Source organism: Primulina huaijiensis, chromosome 13 (genome assembly GCF_012295235.1).
Source record: "Primulina huaijiensis isolate GDHJ02 chromosome 13, ASM1229523v2, whole genome shotgun sequence".
Taxonomy (NCBI): domain Eukaryota; kingdom Viridiplantae; phylum Streptophyta; class Magnoliopsida; order Lamiales; family Gesneriaceae; genus Primulina; species Primulina huaijiensis.
Genome location: NC_133318.1, coordinates 13,877,769 through 13,899,049, shown reverse-complemented (window position 1 = coordinate 13,899,049; position 21,281 = coordinate 13,877,769). Strand labels below are relative to the sequence as shown.

Here is a 21,281-nt window from a genome sequence, read left to right as displayed (position 1 = left end):
TGTCGTCGAAATTTTGAAATAAGAATGCAAAATAAACATTATCATAGAAATTAATTTAGTCACTATCATAAATATACTGATTATTTTATTTTTATTTTGCTTAACATATATATTTAAAAATTATTTTTATTTGAACAAATAAATATTTAAAAGAATCTACAAGAAATTTTTTTTGATTAAATTATTTCAAGTTTATATTTTTTAGAAGTATATTTTTGTTATTATTGACAATGAGTTTTTCTCTCTACTGAGAGATGAGTTTTCTTCAACAATGGAGTCCTCAGTTTGCAAATCTCTCCCTTTCCACAGAGGAGGAAGAGGAATTGGTTTTTGAATCATCAAAAATCCAAAATCCGAACCATAATTTTGAGTATTGTTTGGTTGGGAGATTCTTCCCTGATCGACAAATCAATTTTAACTTCATGCATAATAGGTTGGCAGAAATTTGGCGACCAGTTCAGGGCATGGCTGTAAGAGAAATAAGATCTAACATCTTCTTGTTCTAGTTTTTCCACTCCATGGACCTGAGTCGAGTCGCATTACGGAAGAAGGCCCCTGGACCTTCGACAACTTTTCGCTTATTCATCACTGTTGGTCCCACTTGCGGAATTTGAGATAATAAAATCCGAAAATAAAGAATAAACTGGACACCGAGATTTACGTGGAAAACCCCTAAAAATTATTAGGGTAAAAACCACGGGCAAGATGAAAAGAATTTCCACTATAATATTTTGTGGAAATTCTTTTCATCTTGCCCGTGGTTTTTACCCTAATAATTTTTAGGGGTTTTTCACGTAAATCTCGGTGTCCAGTTTATTCTTTATTTTCGGATTTTATTATCTCAAATTCCGCAAGTGGGACCAACAGTGATGAATAAGCGAAAAGTTGTCGAAGGTCCAGGGGCCTTCTTCCGTAATGCGACTCGACTCAGGTCCATGGAGTGGAAAAACTAGAACAAGAAGATGTTAGATCTTATTTCTCTTACAGCCATGCCCTGAACTGGTCGCCAAATTTCTGCCAACCTATTATGCATGAAGTTAAAATTGATTTGTCGATCAGGGAAGAATCTCCCAACCAAACANAATACTCTATTTGCCCAACTCACTTCCATGGGGCATAAAATAGGGGAAAATGAACGTGCGGAGCTTCTACTTCAAAGTCTACCAGATTCATATGATCAACTTATCATCAACATTACCAACAATATTCTTATGGGCTTTCTAAGATTCGACGATGTCTTAACTGCGGTTCTCGGAGAAGAAAGCCGGCGCAAGAATAAGGAAGATAGGTTGGTAACATCGAAGCAGGCAGAGGCTTTACCGATGATAAGAGGAAGATTTATGGACCGTGACTCCAGTGGGAGCCAAAGACGAGGTAGATCAAAATCGAGAAGTAAGAAGAAAAATATTTACTGCTTTAAATGTGGCGGTAAAGGGCACTTCAAGAAAGAGTGTACGAGTATCGAGAAGAGTTCTCAAGGAAATGTGGCCAGTACTTCAGGCAGTGGTGAAATATTATTCAGCGAAGCAGCAACTGTTGCAGAAGGCAGGCACAAATTTTGTGACACATGGATTATGGATTCAGGAGCGACGTGGCACATGACGTCTCGGAGAGAATGGTTTGATCATTATGAACCAGTCTCAGGAGGATCTGTATTCATGGGAAATGATCATGGTTTGGAAATCGCTGGAGTCGGTACTATCAAAATTAAAATGTTTGATGGCACCATTCGCACCATACAGGAAGTACGACATGTGAAAGGACTGACGAAAAATCTTTTGTCCTTGGGGCAATTGGATGACATCGGGTGCAAAACTCGGATCGAGAATGGGATCATGAAAATTGTGAAAGGCGCGCTTGTGGTTATGAAGGCTGAAAAAGTTACTGCAAATCTTTATGTACTTTTGGGAGAAACACACAAGGAGGCAGAACTAGCTGTTGCATCAAATGGTTCAGTAGAAGAATTAACAGTGTTATGGCATAGAAAGCTCGGGCATATGTCAGAACGGGGGTTGAAAATTCTCTCAGAACGGAAGCTGCTGCCGGGACTTACAAAAGTGTCATTACCCTTTTGTGAGCATTGTGTTACGAGTAAACAACACAGATTAAAGTTTGGCACTTCTATTGCCAGGAGCAAAAACATATTGGAGCTGATTCATTCGGATGTTTGGCAAGCACCGGTTGTATCCCTCGGAGGAGCGAGATACTTTGTCTCGTTCATTGATGATTTTTCTAGAAGATGTTGGGTGTATCCAATGAAGAAGAAATCAGATGTTTTCCAGATCTTCAAAGATTTCAAAACGCGGGTTGAACTTGATTCTGAGAAGAAAATCAAGTGTCTGAGGACTGACAATGGAGGAGAATATACCAGTGACGAGTTTGGTGCATTTTGTAAACATGAGGGCATCAAAAGACGATTCACGACGGCTTACACACCTCAACAGAATGGAGTGGCGGAGCGGATGAACAGGACCTTGTTGGACAGAACAAGAGCTATGTTGAGGATTGCAGATCTAGAAAAGTCATTTTGGGCAGAAGCAGTCAAAACCGCTTGTTATATTATCAATCGTTCTCCTTCAGTGGCGATTGATCTGAAGACTCCGATGGAGATGTGGACTGGGAAGCCGACAGATTATTCTCATTTGCATACATTTGGAAGTCCGGTGTACGTTCTGTACAATGAGCAAGAACNGCGGTGCAGGCAGACTTGATTGTGCTACTCTTGCCGGAGTTTGATATTATTCTGGGTATGGACTGGCTTTCGTCTAACGGAGCTGTCATAGATTTTCGACGAAGGTCAGTATCTATCCAACCGCTCAACGATAAGCCATTTATATTTGACGCAGCCAGACATCAGCAGATAACGCACCTCATTTCTTGCATCTGGGCGAGGAAGCTCATGAGAAGATGATGCCAGGAGTTTTTGGCCAGTATTGTGACAGTGTCAGAGCCAGTCAGTCAGAGGCTAGAGGAGTTCGAAGTAGTCAGGGACTTCCCAGTGTTTTCCCAGACGACGTTTCAGGCATTCCACCGGACAGGGAGGTGAACTTTTCTATCGAGCTCATGTCAAGTACAGTGCCGATTTCTAAGACACCCTATCATCTAGCACCTGCAGATATGAAAGAACTGAAGGATCAGATACATGATTTGCTAGATAAGGGTTTCATTCGCTTTAACTTTTCTCCATGGGAAGCACCAGTCTGTTTGTTAAGAAGAAGGATGGCAGCATGCGGCTTTGCATTGACTACAGAGAGCTGAACTGTGTCACAGTCAAGAACAAGTATCCACTGCCCAGGATCGAGGATTTATTTGATCAGCTTCAGGGAGCATCAGTATTCTCGAAGATAGATCTCTGATCTGGATATCATTAGCTGAAAGTAAGAGATTCTGACGTGCATAAGACGACATTCAGGACGCGTTATGTGCACTATTAGTTTTTGGTGATGCCCTTCGGTCTGATTAATGCGCCAACGATATTCATGGATCTAATGAATCGTGTGTTTCAGCCATATTTGGATCAGTTCGTCATTGTTTTCATTGACGACATCCTGATCTATTCGAAGAGCAGAGACGAGCACAGTCAGCATCTGAGGACCGTACTTCAGACTTTACAGGACAAACGGCTATATGCCAAGTTCAGTAAGTGTGAGTTCTAGCTAGACAGAGTGGCATTATTGGGCCACATTGTATCTCAAAATGGTATAGAGGTCGACCCCAGTAAAGTAGAGGCAGTCAGAGATTGGCCAGTGCCTAAGAGCGTGACAAAGATCCGTAGCTTCTTGGGATTGGATGGATATTACAGGATGTTTATTCAGGGCTTCTCTTCTATTGTAGTGCCTATGACCGCCTTGACGAAGAAGAATGCCAAGTTTATTTGGGGACCGGAGTGCCAAGAGAGTTTTGACAGGTTGAAGCAGGCGTTGACCATGGCATCAGTTCTAGCTATGCCATTAGGGTAAGGAGAGTTTGTGGTATATACAGATGCTTCGATGCTTGGTTTGGACGCAGTGTTGATGCAGCATGACAGAGTTATAGCTTATGCGTCCTGGCAGTCGAAGGTCCATGAGCAGAATTATCCGACTCACAACCTCGAGCTAGCGGCAGTAGTATTCGCCTTGAAGATTTGGAGACATTATCTGTATGGAGAGAAGTGCAGGATTTTAACTGACCACAAGAGTCTGAAGTACTTCTTCACACAGAAAGAGCTAAACATGAGACAGCGGAGGTTGCTAGAACTAGTAAAAGATTATGACTGCGACATTAGCTACCATCCGGGTAAGGCTAATGTAGTTGCAGATGCCCTTAGCAGGAAGATTGTAGTGAACACTCAGTTGTCAGTACAGAGACTGTTACAGACAGATATTCGGGGTTCGAGCTTGCAGTTTATGCCAGGGGCAGCGTCCCTAGTCTTTCTACCCTAAAAGTGCAGTCGAAACTGAGAGACAGAATTCGGGCACGGCAGACTTCTGACCGGCAGTTACAGAAGTGGAGACAGAGGGATGAGGCTAAGGGCCGAAGGTTGTATATAGTTGTAGATGGCATAATCAAATATAGGGACCGACTATGAGTTCCTAGCAGTGATTCCATGTGAGCATATATCTTGAGCGAGGCCCACAGCACTCCGTACTCCATCCATCCAGGGTGTACGAATATGTATAAGGATCATCGGTCTCTTTATTGGTGGCCGGGCATGAATCGGGATATTATGTGTTTAGTCTCCGAGTGTTTGACGTGTAAGCAGGTCAAGGTAGAGTATCGGAGACCTACAAGGAAGCTAAGACCATTCCCGAGTGAAAATGGGAGAATAATACTATGGAGTACTTTGTGACAGTACTTCCGAAGATGACTGGAAGATATAATGCCATATGGGTGATAATCGATCAGCTCACTAAGTCAGCTCATTTTCTACCGATCAAGAAGACTTTCACCATGACTCAGTACGCAAAGCTGTATATCAGAGAGATAGTCAGACTGCATGGGATTCCAGTGTCCATCGTGTCAGACAGGGATCCGAGATTCACTTCTGCATTCTGGAAGAGTCTGCATCAGGAATTGGGTGCTAAGCTGCTATTCAGTACTGCCTTCCATCCTCAGACCGACGGACAGTCAAAGAAAGTGATTCAAATCTTGGAGGAAGTGTAGGTCGCCAGTTTATTGGGACGAGATAGGAGAGAGGGCAGAATTGGGTCCAGATATTGTCAGTCAGACCACAAAGTTAATGGTCAAGATCTGAGACAAGATGAAGACCGCTTAGATCCGAAAGAAGAGTTTTGCAGATCGGAGGCGCAAAGATCTTGAGTTCGCAGTGGGGGATCATGTTTTCGTGAAAGTGCACCGATGAAGGATGTGATGAGATTTGGAAAGAAGGGCAAACTCAGTCCTAGATTCATAGGACCGTTTGAGATCCTAGAGAGAGTTGGGACGCTCGCATACAAAGTTGCTTTACCATCGAATCTGGTGGGAGTTCACAATGTGTTTCATGTTTCTATGCTGCGGAAGTACATGTCGAATCCTTCGCATATGCTAAACTATGAGCCACTTTAGCTGACACCAAACCTGTCTTTCGAGGAAAGACCCACTCAGATTTTGGAGAGACAGAAGAGGAGGCTCCGGAACAAGGTGATCCACAAGGTCAAAGTCAAGTGGCTGAATCATTTCGAGGAGGAGGCTACTTGGGAGACGGAGACCGAGATGAGGAGTCGCTACCCATAGTTATTCGGTATGTTTTAAATTTCGAGGACGAAATTCTGTTTAAGGGGGAGGGGAGAATTGTAAGGTCCAGGAAATTCGAACTACGTAACCTGACTGCATGTAATCTAGGGTTTTATTGAAAATATGTGTTTAATGATTTTTATGCATTAATGCATGATTATTGCATGGCTAGGGTTTATTTCAAGATTTCTTTTAAGTTTCATGCATTAGGGTTTTAAGTTGCATTTCACGCTCGAACGAGTAACGGATACCGGGGATAATCAGGAAAATATTTTATTGAATAATTATTTTTAATTATTTAATATAAGGTGTATTTAAGGGAGATTTTCGAAAATGGGCTTTGCCCACGGTTATATGTAGATGGATCCATCGAATAGAACTGATACGAAAGTCACAACTAACAAACTGAATTCGATTAAGGGAAAATGAATAAGTATATGATGATATGATGAGATGTTTTTGACACGCTATACCATGATATGAAATGTTTAAGTTCATGTTTCTTTTCAATTTCATGAAATGTATTTTTGGTACGGTACTTTTCATTGTAGCATATAATGTATATATATTTGCTATTAACATTATAGTTGTGTTGAGTCTTTAGACTCACTAGGTGTGAATGATGTAGGTGAGCATGTTGATGAGGAGAACTGATACGAAAGTGTTCTCACACACTGAGGGAAAAGTGCTTCTAATCTAAGCTGATAATACTTTGACTGTTCCCTCAAATCTAGGCTGATTACTTCTTGAAAGCTGATATGAATTGAGCGTGCCCTTCCTCTTTTCACACACTTATGTATATCTTCACACTTTTTTTGATGGTCTTGATCTTGTATTTATAGAAACTTTGAGACCGTTCATCAAGACTCATCAAATTTGTCTGTTGCAGTTTGAATCTGTTCCTCGATATATGTGTCTTGTCCTTTCTTACAGCCATTCTGGAACGTCCATTATTGTCTTTTGACTGGACAATTGCTTTTCTTAAATGCGCACAGCTGTATTCTACTTAGATAAACTTCTTGTGATTTGCATATTGGTTAGCTCCTAGCTGATGCTTTGAACTGGTCTTAAACTGGTTTGGTGAAATCAGTTAGCTCGTAAGCTGAACTGATTTCACTGCATCAGTTGAATTGGTCAGCTGGGCTCTTCATCAGTTGAGCTCTTCATCAGCTAGCCGGGCTTCTGAAGGTCTTCTGCTAAACTACCTATCAGCTGGTCAATCAGTTGAATTGGTTTAGTTTGGGCAATCAGTTTGCGCTTTCAGTTTACGTCTCGAAAGCTTCAGTTTTGGCTCGACAGCTTTCTGCGCACTTAGGTAAATTCATTAGAAACAAAATAACAAGTTTTGTTAACATCAAAATCAAGATTGCGAACATGAAATTTTCCAACACGTCTATTAGGCAATCACTTTGAGCCGAAGGATCTGTCTCTGATAGCTCCACCTTGATCTTTGTGGTATCTGAACTATTTTGGATCTTAGTAGTTAATTTTTCTACTTGTGTTGTCTTGAGTGGAAACAAGTCCTCCTTGAAGGTAACATCTCTACTGACAATAGTCTTGTGATTGCTCGATTCAATGCACCAAAGTTATTCCATCAGGATATCCCAAGAAAATGCATTTCATTGCTCTGTCTTCCAGCTTTCCTAGCTTGACATGATCATAAGCAGCACATCCAAAAACTTTTAGCTCATTCAGGTGAGGAGGAGTTGATGTCCATTGTTCCATAGGAGTCTTAATTCCAAGTGGAACTGTAAGGTCTAGGAAATTCGAACTACGTAACCTGACTCCATACAATCTAGGGTTTTTATTAAAATATGTGTTTAATTATTTTAATGCATTAAGTGCATGTTTATTTCATGAATATGTGCGTTAGTTCATGGTTTATTTAAAGTTTCATGCATTATGGCTTTAAGTTGTATTTCGCGCTCGAACGAGGAACGAAGACCGGAGATAATCAGGAAAAATGTTTTTATTAAATAATTATTTTTAATTATTTAATATATGGTGGGGCCTTGGTTGGGTATTTTTACTCGTCGGGTCGTATTTTTTTAATCGGTACGCAAATTTTAGCGAGTCGGAAGACTTTTTGAGAGGTCAGGCAATATTTTCAAAAACTTACCATAACAAAATATGTTTCGGGAGTGTTATTGAGCTTGACGGGTTTATTTTATTTCATAATGAGCCAAAAATCCTTTTAAACTTAATTATTTTAATTAGAGCCCATTATACACTAATCTTTTTATTTAAAAACCTATCAACTAAACTCTAAACCTAATACCATCACACAGACGCCCCCTCCCTCACCTCAGCAGCAGCCTCTATTTGAAAATACAGTAGCCATCTCGAAATTCTTCAAGGTTTTCAAGAAAACTCCTTCCCCGTCCCTCCGGTGCTCGTCCTACGCGTAGATATCCAAGTTTTCGAGCGTTTATACGCAAAGACACGTCATAAATCTTGTTTTGCTCATCATTCATGCTACTTATTGCTGATGTGTGTGTGGTTGCATGAGAAAATATTTAATCAAGCATGTGTTATCGTTTTTGTAAGGTTCACATGAAATATGCCCACTCTTTCGTTGAAACTCATGTTTTCTTGATTTTTTTTGTGTAAGGGTCTGCAATGGTCAGGTGTTAAAGGGATGAATAAGTCGAGAGTCAAGGTGTCATGGTGATGTAGTCGAGTCTTGGTTGGCGTGGTGAGGGCCGATTGGTTTTATTTTTGAAAGCCTAGGGTTTCCGTGGCTAGGTTGGGAGGAAAGGTCGGTGCGACTATGCATGGCCTTTTTTCCAGCCTTGGATCAGACCCTAATGGGTCCTTGATAGGGCTGGGAAGGGGCCGTGAGCCGCTGGTCGTGAGGGTAGAGGCGTGGAGAAGGGAGCAAGGCTAGGCGTGGCACTCCTTGGCAAGATCGAGTCTTGTGCGTGCTTGGGGTTGTCGGCGTGGTTAGGGTTAGTCCAGTGGGAGTCCTAAGTGGTCGATCATGGTCCTAGGGTGACTAGCTAGGGTACGGTCTTAATGGTTTGGGGCATGGGCCGAGGGGTTAGCACCTATTAGCCGAGTAGGGTTCAAATTTTTGTACATGCAGGAACTCCAACAGCTCACTAGGGGATACCGAGGACTTCATGTGGTCTGAAATTGGGTGTTAGAGGTTTAGTTAGGTGTCATTAAGTCATGGTTTAAGTTTAGAAAATTTTGGTTGAGTTTCGGGTTGATTCGGGTTAAAACCGAGACCCCGGTCTAAGTTTTAAAACGAATCATATAAGCGATGGAACGGGCTCGAGGTTATGTCTAGTAAATGTTTATAAATATGTTTTGAGGTGTTTTTGGGATTTTGGTTGGCCTTGAGTCGAAATTTAGAGGTCCAGGGATAAAACGGTCAATTAGGGTTTCCAGGAGCAAAACAGTCATTTTGCACCTGGGTCGAGTTAGCAGTCCTAGCGGCGCCCTGATCACAAAATCACACGTTTTTAATGCATATGCTATCATGAACACGAGTTTTTATGGAAATATGAAAATCACGTTGCATGCTTGATTGTAAGAAAATTTACGTATAAGCATGATTTTTATAAGTGATGAATATGATGACATGTTTTGAAGGAAGGGAGTTGATTGTGACTAAATACGATGATACGATGACATGTAAGGCCAAGGCTCAATGGATGGGTAATACTGTCGCTGATGTCCCCGCCGCCGGGTACCACGTCTATACGTAGATGGATCCATTGACTAATACAATGATACGAAAGTCACAGCTAATGAACGGAATTCAAATAAATAAAATGAATACGTATATGCTGATATGTTGATGCATGTTTTTGATACGTTTATGTTTATGTTACGTTTATGTTCACATTTTTAAGATCATGAAGTTTATTTCAGTATAGTACTTTTCAGTGTTGTATGTTATGTATATGTATTTGTTATAACGATTTTGGTGTGTTGAGTCTTTAGACTCACTAGATGTGAATGATGCATGTGAGTATATTGATGAGGATATTGGAGGCGCCAAAGACTGAGTAGGCGGGGCTAGATGTGCGCAAGCTAACCCGAGGACTATAGATTTCCGCACATCATGTTTATGAGAGAGGATAGATCATGGATATTTTTCTTATATTTTATTATTTATATGTTTATGGTTTGACTGGACTTGCATGTTGTTTATTTGAGTTCTTTTAAAGTCGCAATATTGTTACTCGATAGTGAATACCTTTTATTTTTAAATTACGTGGTTGTGGTAGATATTGCATGCATACCTATAAATATATTTTTGAAATACAAATGTGTATTTTGAGATTTAACTTTTTTTTAAAAAAAAATTCTAGCATTATTTTAAACAGTAGTCATTATAGGAACTGAGGGACTTCTATTGATTAGGTGATAGGCCGTATTGACAGCTTCTGCCCAAAAAGACTTTGGTACACCTGAATGTGACAGTAGACACCTTACTCTTTCCAGGATGGTCCCATTCATTCTTTCAGCAAGTCCATTCTGTTGCGGAGTGTAAGGGGCTGAAAAATGCCTTGCTATTCCATCGTTGTTACAGAACTAATGGAATTCATTTGAGCAGTATTCCAGTCCATTATCAGTCCTTAATTTCTTTAACCTTCTTCCAGTTTGGTTTTTCACAAGAATAAGCCATTGCTTGAATTTCTCTAATGCCTCACTCTTGTTTTTCATAGTGTATATCCATACCCTCCTTGAATAATCATCAATTATTGTCATGAAGTACCTTACCCCACCATTTGATGGTACCCTTGATGGTCCCCAAAGATCCGAATGTAGATAATCCAATGGACCAATAGAGGTATGCTTTCCCACATTGAACTTAACTATTGTGGACTTGCCTCTTATACATTCTTCACAGAATTCCATTTGTTCCAGTGGCTTCACTCCAAGTAAGCCTTGTTTATGCAATTCAATGAGGCCTTTCTCACTTATGTGTACTAATATGAGATGCCACTTTCTAGTATTATTTTGTTGTCCCTTAGCTGCACTTGCTGACCCTACAAGAGTGTTTTCGGATAGGACATATAGGCCATTTATCCTTTGTCCTTTCATCTTACTTAATGCTTCTTAGTAGATAGTCAGGTTTCCTTTCTCAGCCTTGAAAGTTTAGCCAACCTGATCAAGGCTACCTAGTGAGATTAAGTTCTTTTTTAAATCTGGGAGTAATCTTACTTCTCTTAGGATCAACTCAGTACCATGTGCCATCTCAAGTCTTATAGATCCTATCCCTTTGATCTTACATGTCTTGTCATTCCCAAGTATGACTTCCCCACCATCAATCTCCTCTATAGTTTCAAACCAATATTTATTTGGTGCATATGAAAGTAGCATCCACTGTCAAGAGCTCAGAGTTGGTCAGTCTTGAGGTTTGTAACACACAATACCTCGGCACTGTCATACCCATCTTGAACATTTGATGCTTCTCCTTCCACCTTGGTTTTGTATGCAAGTCTATATCGATCAGAGCAGTCCCTTTTAAAGTGTCCTTGTTTGTGACATAAGAAGCACTTCAGTTTTCTTGTCTTTGATCTGGATCTGCTTCGATTCTTGAATCTGGTTTCTATCTTATCTGATATTCCTCTTAGATAAAGGCTGTCGCTAGTTTCTTTCGCATCCTTTTCAATGATGTTCTGGAATTCCTTTGACTTTCAGTGCTTTTTTATCTCATCAAAGACTAACGATTCTTTGGCCTATTTCATTGTTTCCACAAACACTGCATAAGATTTGGAAAGTGATTTGAGAACTAAGACAACCTTATCTTCATCCTCAATCTCTATCCCGATGTTTTCCAAATCCAGATGAGTCTATTGAAATCATCTAGATTTTCACCAACGGTCCTAGACTCAGTCATCTTGAAACCAAATAGCTTTATTTTAAGATATATACGATCTTGCAGAGATTTGGTCATGTAGAGGGATTCAAGCTTTACCCAAATTCTTGTAGCTATTCTTTCCGATGAGACTTCACGAAGAACTTTGTCACTTAAGTGCAATGTTAATGTACTGAATGCCAATTCCATCATCTCCTGCTTCTTTTCTTCAATTAGAGATTCAGGGAGTCTCTTTTCCCCCTCCAATGCTTTTGCAACTTTCTGTTGCACCAGTATGGAGTGCATTCTTCTACACCAGAGAGCAAAATATCCTTTTCCATCAAACCGATCGAGTTCGACTTTTCCAGCCATCGTCGTGTTAATATAACTGCCAAGATGAACATGGCTCTGATACCAGTTGTCGGATATAATCCCTACTTGTTCCACGATCAAATGAGTAACAATCAAGAACTCAAGGTTTCAGAGTATGACTACCGAATGAGCCACAATGCACCAGTACATATCAGAATTTTGTATAAACGCAAACAAGTAAACGAAAGTAAAAGACAAGCGGTTTACGTGGTTCAATCGAATCTGATCTACGTCCACGGGAGGCGATCTCATTAGGAATTGAATATAATCCAGAATACACTAGGAAATGGAATACACGAACTCACAACACTCAAGCAAATACTCTCTTGTTCTTCTTCTATGAATTCCAATAGAACAGTCTTGTATCTATCTTGAAGAAGATGATGCTCGTTTTCCTGGAACACCTCTTTTTCTTCTCTTCAGTAAGTTCTCGTTTTCTTTTCTTCATATGCCATCGAGAGGTATATGAATTAGACCTTCTAAACCATCTTGAATCCAACGACTCTCAATCTCCAGAGGCTCCTGGCCATTGATGTATTCCAACGGTCAGCTAACTAACTGTAAGCTAACCAACTTCCGAATCAAGTCTTCAACTTTATGGATATCCTTTATCCTATTCGACTTCAATTGTTGACACTAGACTAACATTATGCAAAATAAAAGGGTAAACATGCACATTCACAATGCAAAAACGTAATATGAATGTAAGGTCCAAAATTAAGACGACGTAATCCAACTGCATGCAAATCTAGAAAATATGAAAAATGAGTAATTAATTGATTTTAATTGCTTAAATGATTATGTGGCATACATGCTCATATGTTAAATAGGATTTTATTGTCATTATGCATAGAACTATATTTTTAAGGATTATTCGAGTTGCGATCGAGGAATGGAGACCGAGGGCTGAAAAAACGTAAAAAAATTTTATTAAATAATTGATTTTAATTATTTAAAATATGAGTGATACTTTTCATATTTTTGAAAATAAGGAGTTTTGAGGTGATTTTATATGTCGGGACGTAAATTTTATCGGTGTTGGTTTTTCAACAAAAATGCAAACATTTTGGCAACCCGACTAATAAATTCACAAATGTATTTAAACAAAATTTTTTTAATAAGTTACTTAAGCACTAATGGGCCTAAATTACCTATTTGGTGGGCTTAAGCATAATTAGTGAATACTTAACTATATATTATACAAAACCCACCCCAAACCCCCACACTTTCACGCCACTTTCTGAATTTCTTTCACCCTCAAATTCCCCTCATCATACACGACACACACACATCAAAAACTCAAGGAGAAAAGTCGAGTGATTCAAGGAAAAATTCAAGTCTAGGCTCTCCTCGTCCCCGTTCTTCGTCGTCAACGTATATTTGTGCGTTTAAAACGCAAAGGCACGCCATACATATCTTTTTCTCATCTATCATATCGTATTATCGTTTTAAATATCGTGTGCATGAAAAACATGAAGTTCTTTTGAATATTTTCGAAATATTGCATATACATGTATTAAATTCATGAATTTTAATCCAAAAACTTGTTTATTGTGTTTCTATGAGGCTGCCATGGCTAGGCTTTGAACAAGGGATGTTTTCTCGCGATTTTAAGGGTTCTAAGACATCACCACTCAGGTTAACCCACAAGCAACCAAGCTGGTGCGAAGTTGCTGTCATAAGGTCTCTTAAGGATCGTGTCTCACGAGGGAGGGGTTGTCTTGGTCTTGGCTTGAGCCAGGGCTCAACCAGTGTCTGTCAAGGGTCAGGGAGAGAGTCCTAGCCATGCTAGGACTCGTGTTAAGGGCTGGGGAAGGAGTCCTAGCCATGCTAGGACTCCTACCCGAGAATCAGGCAGCTTTTGCGCGAGAGGGTGCAGGCGTCCAGGGGCTTGAGGGCTCGGCATGTAGGTCACGGGCTGGGCTAGGGTGTCTCACTAGGGTCCTAAGAAGGTGCACGACATGTTGGTTCAGGGGCTGGGGCGTCGGCTAGAGTCCTAAGCACCAAAAAGAAGAGTCCATGTACTAAGGGAGTTCTCGGCCAGCACATGGTTGGTGTTTGGGGCTTCAGTTTTTGGGTTGTGGTCTGATCCTAGGGGTCCCGAGGGTCCAGTAGGGTGCACTAAGGGGTTGGTCAAGGTTTGGCTCAAGGTGGCTCAAGGCTGGCTCGACAAAATCGAGACATGGCTCGGGTGGGACTTTTGTAGGTCACTTTAGGGTTTTCTAAAGTAAAATATATCGAAACACGGCTCACGGGGGTCGAGTCATGGTTCATAAAGGCTCAAATAATATAAAAGACTAAGTTTTGAATTTAGGAATTTTATATTAAAGTTTGGGATTTTTCGGGATTAAAACACCGTCAAAACGATTAATTAAAGATAAATTTCAAAAGTCTTGTTTTTAAGCTAAATTAAATTATGAGAATTTTAATTTAAGCTTAAATAATTATTTATGACATGTTATAGTCAATGAAATCAAGAAAAAGTAAAAAACGTAAAATGTCACGTCCAGGAGTAAAACGGTCTTTTTACACTTGAAAATTAGTAAACGTCATGGCAGTGCTCTAAATGCTGTTTTTTATGATATTATGATTATTTTTAAATGATTATGAATTTTACATGAGGAAATTATGAGTTTTAAACGTCTATTCGATTTTTATGATTTAAAGAAGACATTTAAAAGACATGTTGCGTGCTTGATTTCAAAAACAAAAGGGTTATGTTATGCATGATTTTATAAAGTAAGGCGAATGTAAAGCATTGAAGGAAGTGAAGTAATTGTGACTATTGAGGTATGAGGTTTGAGATAAGAATGAGAATATCGTGAGGGAAAAGGCCCCAGAGGAGATCCATTTATGGGAAAAGGCCCCAGAGAAAGCCCGACGATCGTATTTCTATTCGATGAGGATAGGCCAGGGCCTGTTGATCGATGAGAGTGTTGCTGGTGTCCCCCGCCGCCCAGTACTGCGGTTTCATGTAGATGGATCCATCGACTTTTTGAGGTTTGAGGAAAGTCACAATTAACAATCTGAATTCAATAAGGATAAGAAAAAAGTTTATGATCATGATAAAAGGTTTTATGTTATGTCATGTTGAAGAAAAAAAGGAAAAGATTAAGATTTATGTTTGCATGTCATGAAAATGTTATCTTTACGTAAAAGTATTTTCACTGTTGCTTGTGATTTTATACGCATTATTTGTTATAAAGATTATGGTGTGTTGAGTCTTTAGACTCACTAAGTGTGATGAATGCAAGTGAGTTTGATGGAGGTCTTGATGGTTGACCTGACTGGAATGAAGGTGCACACAACCCGAGGACCAGCGTTTCTACTTTTTCCGCATTTATGATTTATGATTCATGATTTACATTAAAGATTTTAAGACTATTTATTTATGCTTTTGAGAGATTTTGAGAGGTTTAGTATAAACTATACTTTTTAAATTTATTGTTTTTTAGATTTGGTAAAACATTTGATGATTTCATTTTATGACTATTTCACTTGATTTTTAAAATACTAGTTTGTTGACGTTTTATTTTAAGGGATAAAATTTTTATAAAAATATTTTTATGTAGTATATGTATATGGCCGAAATTATGAGTGTAAAAAAAATTTCTGGTACCTTTTTAAGCAACAAAAAAGGACAGACGTTTCAATGAATATAGTAGAAATAGATTTCATCAAATGACACAAGGTAATCCTGAGTTTCTTAATCACTTTTGAGGATAGGAGAGGAAAATCAGGAAAGGTCCAACGTGAGGCAAAAGGGGAGCGATCGGTTTCTTTTATTTAAATTAAATTATTGTTTGAGAATTTATGGAATTATTTTAAAATATTAAAGTTTTCCATTCCCTCAAATTCAATATATCTGCCCTTCAATTTTCTAGACCAATGATATATTGGCTTAATGATAAATGTGAGCTCACAAGACATATAAAATCTCGAGTTCAAATCCCACTAATTACATAGTTTAGATAGGAAATTCTCAACCCCCACTATATATATATAAAAAAATCTGGGTCCGCCGGAACAATTTACCTTTACTTTGTGTGTTGAAAACAAAGTGGCAACAAAGAAGGTAGCCATCTTCTGTGTTGTATTCCTTCTTTTTTTTTTTTAATCCACAACAAGGGAATGAAACAATTTCATATTATTGATAAACACAAGGGAACAAAAAAGGAATAAAAATGGACAAAATTAGTAGTGCAAAAGTGTAAATCAGATAACAATTTGGTTGCTTTTATCGCCCGCCACTTGAGGGAAATTTCAGTAGCTTTTAAATAAACTTCCACTTGGAACGAAGTTAAAGCTCCAAGACAAAAACATAATATTACGAGAAGACAAACCATATTGAAAATTTAGTGTTAAGAAAAAGGAATCAACGGAGGCAAAGATTCTGATGACACCAAAAAGACTATTTTAGAAACAATGTCTTTGGAAAATATCCAAAGACAAAATGGAATCTTTGTGATTATGCTTTGCGATTATTCCTATTTTTAGATAAAATTAAGAAATGAGATGACATTGATTGAAAAATTAAGAATTCGAGGTGAACACTATGTTAGCAAGCGATATATGATATAAATTGTTATATAAAAAAAGATGAGATGGAAAATTAAAAGATAACATTATTATATATATATTTTAAGCCATTTAAGAATAATGGAATATAATTTTCACATAGAGCAAAACAAAAAAGACATATCATATAAAAAGTATTAATCATTATAGAAAAAGGTTAATTATACACATTAAATCTGTGAAATCATGAGATTATGGCTATGATTATTATTAACTTTTTGATTCATATTTGGAGCATACATATCCAAAAACACGTACGGAGAAAGGTGCGTAAGTTCAAGATTTTAAAGCATGGAATGTTTATGCTCAAGATTTGAAAACATAGGAAGTTAATAGAGCTTTTTTCATGAGGATTTTGTTGTAATCGAAGTTTTATAGAGGTTTATAAAAGTAATCAAGACCGGTTTAATGGCTTACATTAATTGTTTTTGTATTACATTAATTGTTTTTGTATTATCGTTTAATATTATTGTCTTTATCTTAACTAACCTGACTGAAAACTTTGTTACAAATTATTAATTATTTTTATTCTTACTTTAATATTACCAACCAAGAAAAGAGAGAGCAAAGGGTTTTTTTTTTTAAAGAGAGCCTAAAAAAACCAAGTTTGATATCCTTAAAAAGTTGCCAAAATGAGTACAGCACTCCCTTATGCAGCGAACCAGACCATAACATCAAGAAACTGCATATTCTTACCACAAAATTGCGCGAAAACAAGTGCAAGATCCGAAGTGATCATTTCTATTCCAAATAAATTGAGAAAGGATTCCTCCCATCTCCCTGAGTTATCGATAAATGGAGTATGTTCCACGGACGAGGTGGTACGTGAAATCATTCACAGACAGTCGAAAAACATCGATCCAAATGCATATAATGCTCGCAGAAGACCAAGCTTCCATCCTATGTTTCTTGAAGAAGCATATGAAAGATGCAAGGATATTTGTGCTGAATATGCCAAAACATTCTACTTAGGTACATTTGCACTACATTAGTTGCTAGAACTTGTGGAGAATCTTGTCCTGGATATTAAATACAAGAAGTCTTTATGATGCAGGAACATTGTTGATGACCGAGGATAGACAGAAAGCAATATGGGCCATCTATGGTTAGAGATATGGTGCCTTTCTGTTTCTTTTAGAATTGAACGTATGCCTACGTACACAAAATGAATAGCTACCAATCGCATAGTCGCGTACTATGGTGGAGGCATTTGTTGCTTCCCAACACGTTTTCAACCATACCATTGCTTTTTCCATTCATTTTTGGATTTCTTTTACTCTTGCAGTGTGGTGCAGGAGGACCGATGAGTTGGTGGATGGCCCTAACGCCGCCCATCTCAGTTCAGCCGTTCTTGATAGATGGGAAGAAAGATTGGAAGATATCTTCGATGGCCGCCCTTATGACATGCTTGATGCTGCGCTAACCGATACAGTCCACAGCTTCCCTTTAGACATAAAGGTGATTTAAAATCACTAATCCAACACCGTAAATTGATGTAGTTTTTTCCTTGTTATAACCATAGTTATGCTATAATTTTGATTTGTAGCCATTTAAGGATATGATTGAAGGGATGAGAATGGACACAATGAAGAATAGATATGCAAACTTTCATGAGCTTTACTTGTATTGCTACTACGTGGCCGGAACAGTTGGACTGATGAGCGTACCAGTGATGGGGATTGCAGCGGAATCGTCACTTTCAGCTCTCAGCATCTACAACGCAGCTCTCTACTTAGGCATAGGCAATCAACTCACCAATATCCTAAGAGATGTGGGTGAAGAGTAAGTCTTTGTTCCAATGTTTTGGAGTACTCTAAATTGGGTGCACCTCTTTATAATTTACTAATTCTACATAAATATGAATATGGTCCTTATACGAATCCATGCATGTTCCGTATTTTTTCAAGGACTTCAATTCAAATAGTATGGCTCCCACATGTTAATGTAAATATTGGGTCGTGGATCGGAATTCTAAACTTGGACTACAAATCATAATAAATACTAATCAACGTGCTTAACTCTAAAATCGATCCAAATATTGTGTGTGGTTGTTTATTCAGTGCATCAAGAGGCAGAGTATATCTACCCCAAGATGAGCTTGGTAAATTCGGTTTGAGGGACGAAGACATTTTCTCAAGAAAAGTGAGTGATGAATGGAGAGGATTCATGAAGGAACAGATCACCAGGGCAAGGTTTTACTTTGATCAGGCTGAAGCTGGAGCATCTCAGCTCGACAAACCGAGTCGTTGGCCGGTGCATACTTATAATTATAATTAATTATCTTGTTAAATTTATGTGACGCGAGTTTCTGCTTAATTCGATAAGTGAAACTACTGTTTGTAGGTGTGGTCATCATTGATGCTGTACCGTATGATATTGGACTCGATCGAAAGCAACGATTACGATAACTTGACAAAAAGAGCCTACGTTGGAAGGACCAAGAAACTAATGACACTGCCGCTTGCCTTCACCAGAGCGCAGTCAGATCCCAGGCTGGTTGTTTTTCAATAGAAATTAATATTTTAATTATTTTACTTGGACTGTTAATTTGGAGAAGTTGCGTCGACCAAACCTTTTCCCCTCATTCTCAAATATTATATATGTTATCCTCGTAATATACCTCATGGGCATCATATAATAAATAATACGTTAGTATCTGAGCCCGGAATTTACCGAGTGCAAACTGGTTTACAAAAATTTAGGGCCCCAAGTGTCACTGTCACGTCCAGAGACCGGAGTTAGTCGAGATCGACGTTGTTTTATAACCAAACAATCGAAAACAACAAGTCTCGTGGTATAATATAAACCAAAAATCAGTTTATAACTCATAAGCAAACGTAAAATTGTCTTTACAACGAAAATTCACGAAAGCGATAAAACCCATGCAGAAGTGTTTAAGTGTTTACAACGGAAAAACAAATAAAAACGAACATAGATCTAATTTAATTTCGTCCATCACCAGCCCCAAAACTGGTAATGTTCTTCTTCCTCTATCTGCTCTTCAGGCTTATCTCGGAAAAGAGAGTAAGAGGTGAGTGATATGGTCGTCACTCAACAAGTGGGGGCCGTTCGAGTACATGCATAACATGATTCATATAATCGACATAAGCATATCTTTGACTAGGCACTAAGATTCATCTACTTTCCATGGTTTACTGATGATATCGGTCCCTAATTTTTACTCCTCTAAAGAGGCGAAGCTGTATAACGGTACAATCACACCGTGTACGGGCCAGTACATAATCATATTAAGATTCCCACTCATATCCAATTGAATCCTCAAAGTGCCAACACATAAAACATCCGATAATCATATCAAGAAGGGGGTAGAAGAATAATTACACTCGACCGAATTTTCGAAAAAAATGAAAATGCATAAACAAAAATTATACTTTTAAAACAAACACACTTACCTCAGATCTGGATGAAAAAAGTGAATGGGTTCCGTGCACTGGGATTTTCTAACCCTTTTCTAGATCTGGGCTGCAACAGCGCTTCGACACTCGGCAGAACTTGGAGTGCAGAATTTCGAAAATATGGAGTGTTTGAATGGTGTAAATTTCGAATGACCTAGGTGTGATATTTATAGGGGTGATGTGAAAGTCTTAACATAATTTGGATGATATTCCTAACATAATTTCCATATTCTCCTTCCATAAATTCGAGATAATTATTTCATAATTCGAGATGTTGATTAAATACATAATATCCTGTCATAACTGAAAAAACGTGTCCACCAAGTAATTAAATTTCGAAATTTAACCTTGGACTGGATAATTAAATGTAGACTGCTTTCTTGAACAGATTCATAATGTATCTAGATTGCACTGAAAATTTGCTAGCTTCCTTGTTGAGAAAAATGTCTTGTATTCAATATTTCCTTCCAATTCGATTGATATTCGGCCTAAGTTTCGAAATTGCTATGTATCTTTCACTGGATTTTGAATTTCATTATTTATTAGTCTGAAATTTTTTTTAGATACAATGTATTATTTAATAGTTTCGAATTTCTTATTATTTAACAAAATTCAAAAAAAAATATCCCTTACATATATTTGATCAATTAATAATTACATCCTAAAAATACACGGTAACAATTTCCAATACCGGTCTATAACCAAACATAGAAAAAACGTTCGTTTCTTTTTTCTTTTTATACAACCGCAGGGTGATGAGAGAATTTATCTAGATTATACAACCCACAAAAGAAGTTTTCTTGAACTGAAATCATAATAAATTTGTTTTTGCTTATAAATCACAAAGTAGAGAATTAAGAACTAGATAATAACATAACTACAACATATATCAACAACGATACAAAGTATTTGCATCGGAAATTACTAATCAAATGGGGCCTTATTTATTTCCTTCTCACCTACAAGTTTATTTACTAACATTTTAAAAGAATAATAATTGATCAAATGCAACATCTACATAATATTGAATAGGTCTTACATGTGTGAGACCTATCGACTCAAACTTTTTAGTTAAAAATAATACTTTTAACGTAAAAAATAATATATTTTCATGAATCGAATTGAGTCGGAGATCTGACTCACACAATTAACAAATGGTCTTTTGTGCATAATATTTTTTCTCACCATGTTTGCAAATTGCACATGGATGATAACCTACATTAAGTATGTCATAAAGTACGGACATGCTGCGGGCAACTCATCCATTTATTGCAAAGCCCCACAAAAGCCATGTGGACGTTGAAGTTATTCAAGGCATGAAATTAAAAAGATTTAATTTTTGGTCGCATGATTTATTCCATAAAATCAAATTTTAAACTGGTCTCTCC

The 21,281-nt window shown here is 38.1% G+C and overlaps 1 protein-coding gene across 1 annotated transcript; it reads left to right on the top strand.

Moving 5' to 3' along the window:
• Positions 1 to 17,109: 17,109 nt before the first annotated feature.
• On the top strand, positions 17,110 to 18,988 carry LOC140991244 (phytoene synthase 2, chloroplastic-like). The gene is made up of 6 exons (XM_073461181.1): positions 17,110 to 17,449; positions 17,532 to 17,582; positions 17,763 to 17,935; positions 18,024 to 18,259; positions 18,538 to 18,730; positions 18,821 to 18,988. The coding sequence occupies exons 1-6, from the start codon at positions 17,110 to 17,112 to the stop codon at positions 18,986 to 18,988; spliced, it is 1,161 nt and encodes a 386-aa protein (XP_073317282.1).
• The last annotated feature ends 2,293 nt before the right edge of the window (positions 18,989 to 21,281 follow it).

Bases quoted from the DNA above. Each gene is read 5' to 3' on its own strand.
- LOC140991244 (XM_073461181.1), top strand. From the start codon at position 17,110: ATGAGTACAGCACTCCCTTATGCAGCGAACCAGACCATAACATCAAGA. The intron at 17,450-17,531 runs GTACATTTGCAC...TTTATGATGCAG, and splicing joins TGCCAAAACATTCTACTTAG to GAACATTGTTGATGACCGAG. The intron at 17,583-17,762 runs GTTAGAGATATG...TTACTCTTGCAG, and splicing joins AGCAATATGGGCCATCTATG to TGTGGTGCAGGAGGACCGAT.